The sequence below is a fragment of the Ammodytes marinus genome (genome assembly GCF_949987685.1).
Source record: "Ammodytes marinus genome assembly, chromosome: 17".
NCBI classification, from domain to species: Eukaryota; Metazoa; Chordata; class Actinopteri; order Uranoscopiformes; family Ammodytidae; genus Ammodytes; species Ammodytes marinus.
The window spans coordinates 13,250,653-13,262,628 of record NC_137221.1 but is presented as its reverse complement, the minus strand read 5'-3'; the positions used below and the strand labels follow the sequence as shown (position 1 = coordinate 13,262,628).

The 11,976-nt window shown below is 42.5% G+C and overlaps 1 protein-coding gene across 1 annotated transcript; it reads left to right on the top strand.

Annotated features, from left to right (window-relative positions):
• Positions 1-3,422: 3,422 nt before the first annotated feature.
• On the top strand, positions 3,423-11,540 carry stmn2b (stathmin 2b; the record flags this gene model as incomplete). Its single annotated transcript, XM_080045782.1, has 5 exons — positions 3,423-3,441; positions 9,300-9,395; positions 9,530-9,702; positions 10,251-10,442; positions 11,481-11,540. The coding sequence occupies 5 exons, from the start codon at positions 3,423-3,425 to the stop codon at positions 11,538-11,540; spliced, it is 540 nt and encodes a 179-aa protein (XP_079901908.1).
• Between the last annotated feature and the right edge of the window lie 436 nt (positions 11,541-11,976).

Here is an 11,976-nt window from a genome sequence, read left to right as displayed (position 1 = left end):
TTTGTATTACAAACACTTTTCTTTTATTGGTCGGATGAAATATGCTAATTTTTTGAGAAAGGGATTTTTGGTTTTTCTTTACTTTCTTGCCAAAATCATCAATATTAAAACAATAAAAGGCTTGAACTACTTCAGTTGTGTGTAATGAATCTAAAATATATGAAAGTCTAATGTTTGCAGTACATTACAGAAAATATTGAACTTTATCACAATATGCTAATTATATGAGAAGGACCTGTATATATATATATTTTTTACATGGCTTATTTATAATCTGCCAACTCTCAGTTTTCATATTTCCTCTCAACAAATTATTTTAGAGTTGCATTTTTGGCATTGTGTATGTAGCCTATGCTACATTTTGGATTTGAGCTTTATGGATATGAAGGAAGTTCTTTGGTGGTCAGAGGTCAGCTCAGCTGGAATGAGATTTCAGGAGACTTGGATGAATTATAAAGCAATATTTATTACAGGCCCGATCAAGGAGTTCCGGACAGCAGCACAAGTGTGTTGCCATTTAGACTTGTTCTGACAGACACTTCCTGAGAGCAGTGTTTTAACCTTGTGCTATCTCTAATGGCTCCAGGCTTGGGCACCAAACTGACCAATGTTTGGGGGCTGAACACAGTGAACCGTAACAATCTTCAAGTTTAGGGAGATGAGACTTTATCTACACAGCTGAACTCAGTGTTCCTTATAGGCAGCAAAGCTAAACTAGTGTCAGAGAGATAGCCAGACACATAAGACAAAGCAAAACGTGCAATATTAATGAATGAATATTAATGCTAAAGGCTGAACATTCTCTCACAATGGATATTTGTTATTTTTACATATATCTGTATTTCACATTCTACTTTGTACAGCAACTTATGGTATGGATGACAGCATCCACCTTTCTTTTTATTTGTTTATTTTTATTTTCATCTTATTCTATTTTTTTTGAAATTCTTATAGCATCTACAGAATCAAACCACAACCAAAAACCTTAAGAAAAGTTTCATTGTTAATCAATAACCATTTATCAGGTCATAAGCCTTCTGTTGACGTGTGTGTGTGTCGTTCAGAATAAACAGTAGCGTAACTGCTTTGTTATCTATGCAAACACATGCTTTATGATAAGGGACATGTTGGAGCTGGTATAGACTGTGGTGGCACTTTGTATCGCCTATACACACAGTCGGATAGGATGCATATAACTGCAAAATCTTGTCAATTGAAGTAAACATGTCCTTCTGAACGTATGACTGAATGGAGCTTGGTCTTTAGAATAGTCCTGTCTGTACCATAAATGCTTCTGTACAGAGGGCAATGTGGTGTAGCCTAATATATACCTCCCTCCAGCCATATGTTCCTCAAGCTCATCTAACTTGAGCTTTGCTGCCACCTAGCGACTGTTGTTTTAATTATTCCACCCATTTATTTGGCAGGCTTTGATTTCACCATCAGTATTTTCTGCAATTACAAATAAATGATGAGTGGTAGATTGGGAGCATGGATTAGGCCTATACAGTATGCTTTGGGCTTTGGGGGTCATTAAACAGGCTATATTGAAGTCTGGCCGAGTGCTTGTGACTCTGCACCATCTCACATGTTTACCAAGGAAACTACCTCACTTAAAATTTCTGAAAATGTTTTTAAAAATAAAATAAAGTGTGTTAAGTAAGTAAATGTTATCCTTTCAAAGACATTTTTTTTTCTTTTAACAGCGTTTAGACATAGTGCGGAGGCTCTGCACCTGCTCATTACCACAGAGACAAAGAGGGAAACACCCTTTCAAAGCAGGGCCTGAACTCTCCAATACAAGGGGACACTGGATTTGTCAAGGCCTTTGGTAAGGAGAGGCGCGTCAAGGGAGTAGGATAGTCAATATGCTCTAGGAGGCACATAAACGCTCATTACCGACCTTGTGTCAAGCCAATCAGATTGTATGTTGAGACTTCCTGCCAATCATTTCAAAATAAAGCCTTTTGCAGAAAGTCTCGATGGAAGGTTTGGGTCTGTTGTGGGGGAGTGACACAATTTGTTGGATGGCTTTATGACACCATATATCACAAAACAACAACTCTGCCAGGAGCTTGGGGTGCATTATGCACAAGGACAGGGATGCCAAGCTGGAATACAAACTAAATAAACCTACATTTAAAGCTGGGGTGGAGGATTTGGGGAGAAAATGGCAGTTGGGATAGAGATTCAAATCCAAATACCTCAACCGCTCCACTTGTTCTCTTGGTCCCTAGCCTCCCCTATGGTCCCTCCCTGACACGCTCTACACCAACAACATCATGCCAAAGTGAATGGACAGTCCCAGCAGCCAATAAGAACAGAGAATCGGAGCATCGCTCTGATTGGTCAAAGTGTACAGCTCATGTTAACTTCATGTTAACTAACCAATCAGAAATCACATACCCCAGCTTTAAATAGCACTTTTCAAAAAGATTATAACAAAGGGGAAAAAATCGTTACATGTAGACAGTTGGGAATATACTAGATAAGATGTTCATGCAAATAAATCAATAATCAGGTAGGAGTTAGTCATCGGATCAACATTTCATCAAGATCAACATTTCATTTAAAAAAGGAACACTGACCTGCTGCATAATCTCCGTCCGGATGTCTTGGAGAAAATTCCTTTAACTCATCATAACCCAACCTCACCATTCAGGTTTGTTATCCTCCTGGTAGAATGTGGTAACAAAATAGGGCTGAGTATTGGCAGGGACATTCACGCTATGATACACATCACAATTCATATGTCACAATTTGATATTTCACGGTAGATTGCGATATTCGGCTTTGTATTTGGAAGGGGCCGCTCTAATTTAGTCATTCCAGTCCATGCTGCTTCCAGCTTTCACTGGGAATGGACTCCAGCAAATTGAGGCAACTGCACCTGATAGGGCTGCTATTTATCGATTATTTTCATATTGAATTTATCTGCAGAGTATAACTAACCTGTTAGTCAATAAAAAGTCAAACAATAGCCAAAAATAGCCTATCGGATACACTTTTTGTCTGCTTGAGGTCACTAATCCAAAACCTAATATGTAACCATACATAACCATCCAATCCTTGTTTTTGAGTAGACATTATGCTTGAACAATTTAAAAAAGGATGAATCAATTCGATATATTGGCCAACATTATATTTGAGCAGATAGGCTAACGTTCTAGCTCTAGCTACATTAAATTGTGTCAATCCAAGTATTCAAGTCTTTTATTCTGAAAGCTCAGTATGCACACTTCCGGTTGTGTCCTACATATTTCGCGCTGCTTGACGCAGCTCATACCAGACCACCAGGCGCACCGGCAGCTTCGCTCTCTGCTGACTCAGTGCCTTACCAGCAGTCCCTTCATCCGAGACACAGCATCCAGCAACCGACGCACACTCCTCTTGTCAACCCGCCCCGGCACCACCGTACAGCAATGGCCAAGACCGCAATCGGTGAGTTTAGCACTTTTCTTCGTTTTATTTTATTCTATTAGGCTATTATTTTATTTTTTGAGATATCAGCGGCACGTTCTGAGGATGCTGAGAGGCTGTGGCGACACCCATGGCACAAAAGGATGCTGAGGGTTGATGACAGGGAGCGGCCAAACTCCTTTGCAAGTCACTTCTGTAAAATGAAGTTGCGCAGTTGAGGCAACATTTTCCTGTTTTAAAAGTCACATTTGTAGAAATGTGTCTGTTTTTTGGTCCAAATTAGTGCTTACCAAAATGTCCAGATCTAGGACTCAGTTTGCCATATCAGTGACGCATTTTCTAAAATTTTAAATGTAATCATTTTCTATTCAGCAGATAATTAAAGAGAATGAATGCATTATTGAAACAAGAAAGGCGATGATTTTCCCTCACACAGAAGCGTTTTGTCGATGCCTGCCGCACCTGCCCCCTTACCGCCTGACTCAGAGACGTGCAGCATAATGCAGCGCCAGCGACCCCACCCAACATCTCCGGTCGCTTCAAAGCGAGCCACTCGCTCTCTCTTGGGGTGTGAAATATTTCACCGTGACAAATCTCCTTTTAAGATCTGTGCCACCCTATGTATCCGTACTGTAAAGCCCTTTGAACCAATTTTTGTGGATGACCGCTACAGTGAAGAATGAGAGAGAGAGAGGCAGGGAGAAAGGGAGGGAGAGAGAGAGAAAAAAAGGAGCATCCTTTTCCAGAATTGCTTCATGGTCGAGGGAAGAATTTACGACTGGCGATGAAAATGAATGTCTTATCAGGATTTTTACAGTGCAATCCTATTAGGAAGGTTATATACTATAAATGTGGCCTATTATGCTCCTTAACTGTGTTACCATCACGATGATGTGACAATATTTGGAAGGAATATATGGAGATATTAAAATGACATTGCATGTGATGGCAGGTGGTAGGCCTTGAGTAAGCCTAACAATTTCCATTTCAAGGCTGGCTATATTTATTATGTTTTCCGGCTGTGGATATACACTGGATGTGACCTGCAGGCTTAATCAAAAATAAGCCTATGACTGCGTCTAACATTGAGGAAAAGTGTGTATACAGGCTGAAAAGTGCAGTGTGTGTATGTGTGTGTGTGTGAGGCCAGTCTAGGGGATAGTCTGTTTGTTTTACGGTTGACTAGGCACTTGATGGATGGAGGGGCATGCAGACAGACAGCCGTAAGGGTCCTGGTGTCTGCAACTGATCCCTGACTATTATATTTATTCCACTCTCCTCCTCCTCCTCCTCCTCTGCCTCCCCTCCTTTCCCCATTATCTGAGCTGTAGACAGGAAGACACTTGTGCCAGTCAGCAGCTCATTAAGTTCAGTTGATGTCTAATTATCACATGAGGAAATACATTTTTTGGGGCCCATGGGTCAATTAACGTCCCGTGCTGTATTTTAGGGCTGTAAGGCAGAATAATTCCCCCGTATAAATGTCAAATTGTTTGTTTTTCTACTTTCTCATTCTTCTGAGAACTGAGAAAAGATACACCCCTAAAAGCCTCTACATTACAAGGTGGTGGCCTATTATCTATTCCACAAACGAACCCGTGACCACAGCCACTCCCGTGTGCATCAAGGCCTCTTTGCACTTTTCCTGATCCGTATCGTGCACACTGGTCATATCCAATTAGGTGTGGTCTTTCAGTCCGCTCCCCAAAAATCAATTCCTTTGTGTACACTGAAACAGAAGCCTACCAGCCATGTATACCATCAATTTCAATCGACTAGTCACATCTTAATGCGGCTATATTTTCTTATCATCTCATCATCTGCATCACTGTCCTGTAGTCGCAGTGGCCCACGTGCACGAGGCCCGAAAGTCCCCTGGTCTCATAGTTCAACCTAATTTATCCCTCGGTCCCATCGATCAATGCAGCACACGCCCATCTACGGCTTCAGATGACTGCTGCTCTTTAAGGAAGGAGGTGTCATCAATCCAGCGCTGACGGTGCTCATGATATGGTCATCAGACAGGGCAGCCATTTTGGCGTCCTAGTTTGGCCGAAATACAAGTTCTTTACACATGTGCTACCTTACTTTGTCTAAGGTGTTTGGCAGAAAGAACATTTTCTCCTTCAACCTTTTGTGAGACAATGACATTCTTTACTTTCAATACACTGATCTAGAGGTTGTTTAATAAGAATTTAATGGGCAACTATTTGATAATCGGTCCAAACCATGTCTTGTTTCAGCTTCTCAATTGAGAGGATTTGCAGCTTTTTTGAGTTTATGTGATAATTAACAGAATATCTTTTGTTTTGTGATTGTCAAACAACACAATGCACTCGAATACATCGCCCTGGCCTTAAGGAAACTGAGATGACTATTATTTTTGCAACTATAAATCAAAAGATGAAATCTATTAAAAATGAATTGTCTTGAATTGCATTTCTGCACAAGCTGATCTCCTTGGGTGCGGTTTTACTAACATCCCAACCCTCCAACCCCGAATGACTCAACCTGCCCCATAACCACCTGGGTGCCATAATGTTTCCTTTAATAGCCAATTTCGCTGTTGTGACACCTTTGTAATATTGTGATTATATTGTTGCTGAGTGGCCCTGCTGTAAAGGGCCAGCATGTGTCGAACACAGATGCCAAGCCCATACTGCTGCTAAACTACAGGGACACAGGGGTGGGGGCAGAAAATGCTGCGATACAGAGGGCCACATTCCAACGGCCTTAACACGCAGTTCTCTCATAGGCTTGGCCACAGTATCTTTCAGGTGTTAATTTAGTGCTTTTTTGCTCAAATGGACCTAACCGACAAATTGTTCCCCAATCTCTGTTTAAATTCTCAATGCGGAGGGGTGAGCCTTTAAGGGGAAGAAGAAGGTGAAGAGGAAGATTGCTATGTGAGGGTGATAAATGGAAGAAAAAAAAGTAGCAAACCGAGGCGTGGTGGTTTGTGCTGAATCAAAGAGACACAGGGCAAAAACTGGAGAAAGGGGCACATGGGATTGAGAGGGAGAATATAATATATCAGCAACAGATGAGACAGATGCTTGCTTGCCTGGGGATGCAGAAGGTTGCTGGTGAAGAGGGATGCTTGCGGGGGAGGAGGAGGTACAGTGGATATTGATGATCTGTGCGCTTTCGCTGATGGATTGAAAGAGGAAGTGCAGCTTTCTTGCTTGCTGCGTGTCTGTGGTTCGGGACAAGAGGAGCAGCCCTCTGAGAGGCCGCAGAGCTGACTGGTTGAAACCAGCCTGCCGGAGTGGAGGGAGTGGGAGTATTAAAGCGGTGTCATCCCTGTCTACAGATTTTCTTGTCTCAGATTGGCATTAGAAACGGACCCAGCATATGTCTGAAACTGATCCAGTGTCTTTGAAACAGATGCTGGTGTTTAGATACTTCCTGTTGTGATCATTTGTCATTTTTTATGCGCCCTGATCCACCGAGGATTGGGTTTATTACTGCAGTGGCTGCAGAAGCAGAAGATGTTTTTTTCTCAGGAGAAATACAGTGGCAATTTAATATTTCTTTTTGCACACAACAGAGAATCTCATATATTTTTGATTAGCGATATAAAAGAAAAATCTCCATGGTTTCGGAGTCAATGAGCTGTTTTCATTTACAGTAAGTGCTTGTCAACACCATTATACTGACTCTATACTGATTGTAACTGGATTGGAATATGTTTGAGTTTTGAAGTGTTTCCCTGGGCTAAGGAAACTGCGATAGGTGTTTTTCACTTTTCTCTTCATTTTTTATTGGACCAACAATTAACAATGAATTGAGAAAATTATCTGTGTATTAATCCATCATTGCATGGTCATTCGTTGCAGCCTTAAACTAGCAATATTGATCCAAATGATCAGATGGAAACCATTATTGAACACAGAAAAGGCCCCACCCAGAACCTGGCAACCACAAAACAAGAATCTCTGCTGATTTTATCTGGAGGCACTTAACCCAAATTACCTGCTCCACTGAATTGCTTACGATCTAGTCTTCAGCTGTCAAGTGGGGTTGTGCGTGGGAGAAAAAGGGCTGCTGGGAACTTGACATGCATATACCCCGCACCTACTGTATAATGAGCCTGTCACAAGCCCGCTAAAGCTCCATTCCACCCTCTTTTGTCAGTAGAGATGGTGCGGTCCGCTAATTACAAATTAAAGTTCCATCCACCTGAGGTGGCTGCTTCCATTAGGCTGTCCTGGGGGCAGTCGATGGCGGCTGCAAGTCTGCATGGGGAGCTGCCCCTTTGCTGGTTTTTAATTCTCCTGTCTGTCATTCCTGTTGATACCAGAAAGGTGGTGCCATGACTGCAAACCGCCAAGCATTTTCTACACCTCTCTTCATGCCCTCTTTCCTTTAATCTGACAGAAATCTTACTATTTTCTATTTCTCTACCAAATTCAGCCTTTATTTATATTCCCACTCAGCCCCTCTCTCCTTTCTTCCAGTTTTTCTCTATTTTGTTCACCCCCTGCTGTGCTCACACCCTGTCTCACTTCCTCCTCAGGGAAGGGGTTAACAAGGCCATGAGAGAGTAGCGAGCGCTACATCAGAGAGTTGATCACATTACCGTGGCGTCTGCCAGTCTGCAGGGCAGAAGGCGAGACGCAGGGAGGAGAAGAAGAGGGAGTGAGCAGGGGGTATGAGTGAGGAGGAAGATTTGGATTAATCACACTGTACACCATACCCCTCCATGGAGAAGCTCTTTCTCGGTAAATCTAATTTCTGGCTTTTGCTGCTGTAGCTCGCGGCAATTTATGGATCCAACATGTCACACTTCAGCCCCGCAGGCCTTGTGCTCTGGGTGATGGATTATGCTATAATATGATAGTCGGCATGCAGATCTCTGTGAGGCAGTGTACCTTGACAGCAGCCATGTGCAAAAGCAGAATGTTTCACTGTCTGCAGTGAGTTGCAGATTTATTTGCCGTTTTCCCCGCAGGGATTGCTGTTGAACTCTGGGCTCACATTACAATGTGGTAGGTGCCAAAAATACAGAGATTTAAAAAAAATAAATCAAGGTTAGACAAGGTTGGTTGTTCTTTTCTTTTCCATTTTGTCACTGTATGCCCTTTGGAGCATTGTGACCCTCCCTTTTGAATATGGTGCAGGTTTCCAAATACAGCCACTTTGGGGCCGGCTTTGCGTCACTGTTTAACTTTTTGGACCACAAGTGAACCAGGATGGACAGTGATATATCTGTGTTATGCTGATAAGCTTAACCATTGGCTATTAGCCTCAGCCCATAAGCCACAGTATGTGAAGATAAGGAACAACCCAAAGATTATCCCAACATCTATAGCTTAAATCCTGGTTTCTTTGCTTTCTTAATGACCTGAAAAGCAAAATCCTCATATTAGATGTTTATTTTTGCGTGTGTGTGATTTAACCATAGAACAACTGGGAGGCAATAAGGCGTTGGTCTGGCTACGTTAATAAATAATATACCAAAATGAAATGCACAGCTAATGATGTGTGGAGAATCCTGTGGGGACGGCAGCATCTCGGCTGTTGGGGGGAAATTAGGCCAAGTGAGGACACCTCCATCCTGCTCCCCTCGCAGCTCGGTGAAAACAAAGGATCCAAAAGGCATACAAAACCCAGGGTGGTTGAGCTCCACAACACTTCCTTTGATGAGGTTTTCTTTTTTGGAGGGACTTGATGAATAATTATTCCTCTAAACATCTTGATATTTACATCAGGGGCCTCCAATGGAGCTAGAAGTGGGTTAACGATGTCTCGTCTTTTTGTGTGTTAGTAGGGTAATGATGTTTTGTCTATGAGCGTGTGTATGTTTTAGCAGTGCATTCAGTTTACACACAGCTGTATGTTTGACACACAGTCCTCTTTCATATTTACCTCCACAGCTTACAAAGAGAAGATGAAGGAGATTTCAGTTCTCTCGCTCATCTGCTCTTGTCTGTACCCAGAGACCCGCAAAAACATCATGGGTGACTTTGAAGGTAGGTGGCTATCAGACTGAATTTTTTCCCCCCCTATATTCTTTATAAATCATTCTTAATTCAGAAGTCACACACAGAGATCAAAAAACATTTTCTCTTCTGTCTGTATTTCTTTTTGATGCACACACATGCAGACATGGACATAAAGCCCATTAGCAAGCGAGCCTCAGGCCAGGCCTTTGAGGTCATCCTGAAGCCGCCCTCCCCTGTGTCTGATGCGGCCCACTGCATCACCACCCCCCCAAAGAGGGACATCTCCCTGGAGGACATCCAGAAGAAACTGGAGGCAGCTGAGGACCGAAGGAAAGTAAGGATGTTCCCAATCATTATCATGGCAGCCAGCTGCCTCATATCACTTTGGTTAAAGGGCTGAGAGCCACAACAAGCTGCACTAAAGCTAATTTGAAGTCTGGTTGTTCCGTCAATTGTTGACCACTGCAGCTGCAAAACGGAAGTGAAGAACCAAATCCGACATAATTCCTGCATCTTGTTGATTCCGGATGTCAATACTGTCAGTAAAGCAGATGACAAATCGAGCAACCCACCCACCAACAAACCAATCTCCTTAATCAATAATACAAATTAATTTAATACCAGATGTCCAATGCTGCAGACAAAAAGGAACAGTATTTTTTATTATTATATAGATTATAGTTCATGGCAGCAGACCATGAAGATGGCCAGGAGAGAATATTCTCTGCTGCTGTCCTCACCGTGTACCAGTAATGAGTAGAATTTGTTGCACCGGGCTCTGACTCATCTGTCAAATCAGTGATATTGGGGTTCATCAGGGACTCATAGTGTCGACCCCTGCCCCTCTCTGATGTCTCTTCTGCTGCCTGTCTTCCCACACAGTCCCAGGAGGCGCAGGTTCTTCAGGCCCTGGCGGAGAAGAGGGAGCACGAGCGCGACGTGCTGATGAAGGCCATGGAGGAGAACAGCAACTTCAGCCGCATGGCTGAGGAGAAGCTCAACCAGAAGATGGAGCAGAACGAGGAGAACCGGCTGGCCTACCTGGCTGCCCTGATGGACCGCCTGCAGGAGAGGGTGAGGAGTGTGGATGTAGTAGCCCTTACATGTCTCTTAGGTCCCTCCAAGCCCCACCAAAATGATTTGTACAGCAGGTTATGAATGCTGTGTCTAGCCATCACGACATTGCAAGAAAAGCTGGAATCAGCCAATTAATCTTCCCCAAATACAGAGGACATGACTTCAGTATACGGTAGCTACAGTCCTGGATTGATTTTCAAAAGCTATTTGTTAATTAATCTGTGAATTACTACTTCGGCCTACTGGTTTTAAACTAATAAACAACTCTTAACTAATAAAAAACTTAAAATTTTAACTTTTAGACAGTGTATTCCAATACACTGTCTAAAACGTATTAAAGGTCTATGCCAGTGGTTTTCAATTTGGGGGGGGGGGGCTCCACTGAAATTTGTTCTCTGAGGGGGGGCTCACTCTCTCACACTTTGAAAACCCCTGGTCTATGCTAACAATTTTAGAAATTATAAACATGTTGCTACAAAGCACCTTAAGCAGTGTACAATAAAAACGAATCAACTATGTAAACAAAAAGTGACTGTGGCACATCACCAGTGCTATGCTACTTCATATGGCTACGTTACCCATTATGCTAACGGACACTTTTTAGCTAATAAGCCTGATATTTTGTAACCTAATTGAAGGTATATAGTCTTATTTGTGAAATGGTATTAAAAACTCTCCCAGTTTAAATCATTATTTAACAGCATTTTAATGAAGTTTCAGTTCAGATATTTTCCATTACCTCTTTTAGGCTACTCTTCACTTTGAGCAGGTAATATATTTGCAAGCTAACATTAGCGCTGTCAGTTAGCTGTGTAACAGTCACTTACTTCAGGCTAAACCTTGAGTAAGCCAGTTTGGGGCAACAGGCTCCCAGCGAGGGTGACAGGTGGGAGAGAGTATAGAAGAGAAATTAGCAAGACTCTTCAAAGGTCAAAGAAAAGAAAATGTAAAGCAAGCAGAAACAAAGGTCAGGAAAAGAGCAGGCAGCGGAGGAGAAAAAATTGCATCTTCAATCTGTGTTTGTGTTATCTGCAGGAGAGGCGCGGTCAGGAGGTGCGCAGGAACAAGGAGTTGAGAGAAGAGGTGACAGCGTGAAAAACCCCAACAGGTTCTACGTCCCAACCCCCAAGACTCCATCACCAACCCCACTACCCAACCCTAAAGGAAAAAAAACACCCTCTTCCAACCTTATCCAACATGTCCCCACCTGTCAACCCCCCGCCCCGCCATGCTCCCCATACTACTATGAAACTACCACAGCCTGAGACGCCATCCCGAGACAGTGGGAGGTTCAAATGGGGTTGGGGGTGAAAAGAAAAGCTGAATTAATTTGGAAAAGAAAAGAAAAGAAAAATTAGTGTCCCTCACCCACCTTTCCCAAAAAAACAAATGTTTTTGCTCCGTTTCAAATGAGAAGAAAAGTTTAAAAAAAAATCTAAAAAAAAATCAAATTGACAGGTGACCGTGGGTATTGGTTTTTGTAAATACTTCTTTTTTTGTTATATACAGTACGATACAAGCAGCAAAAGTA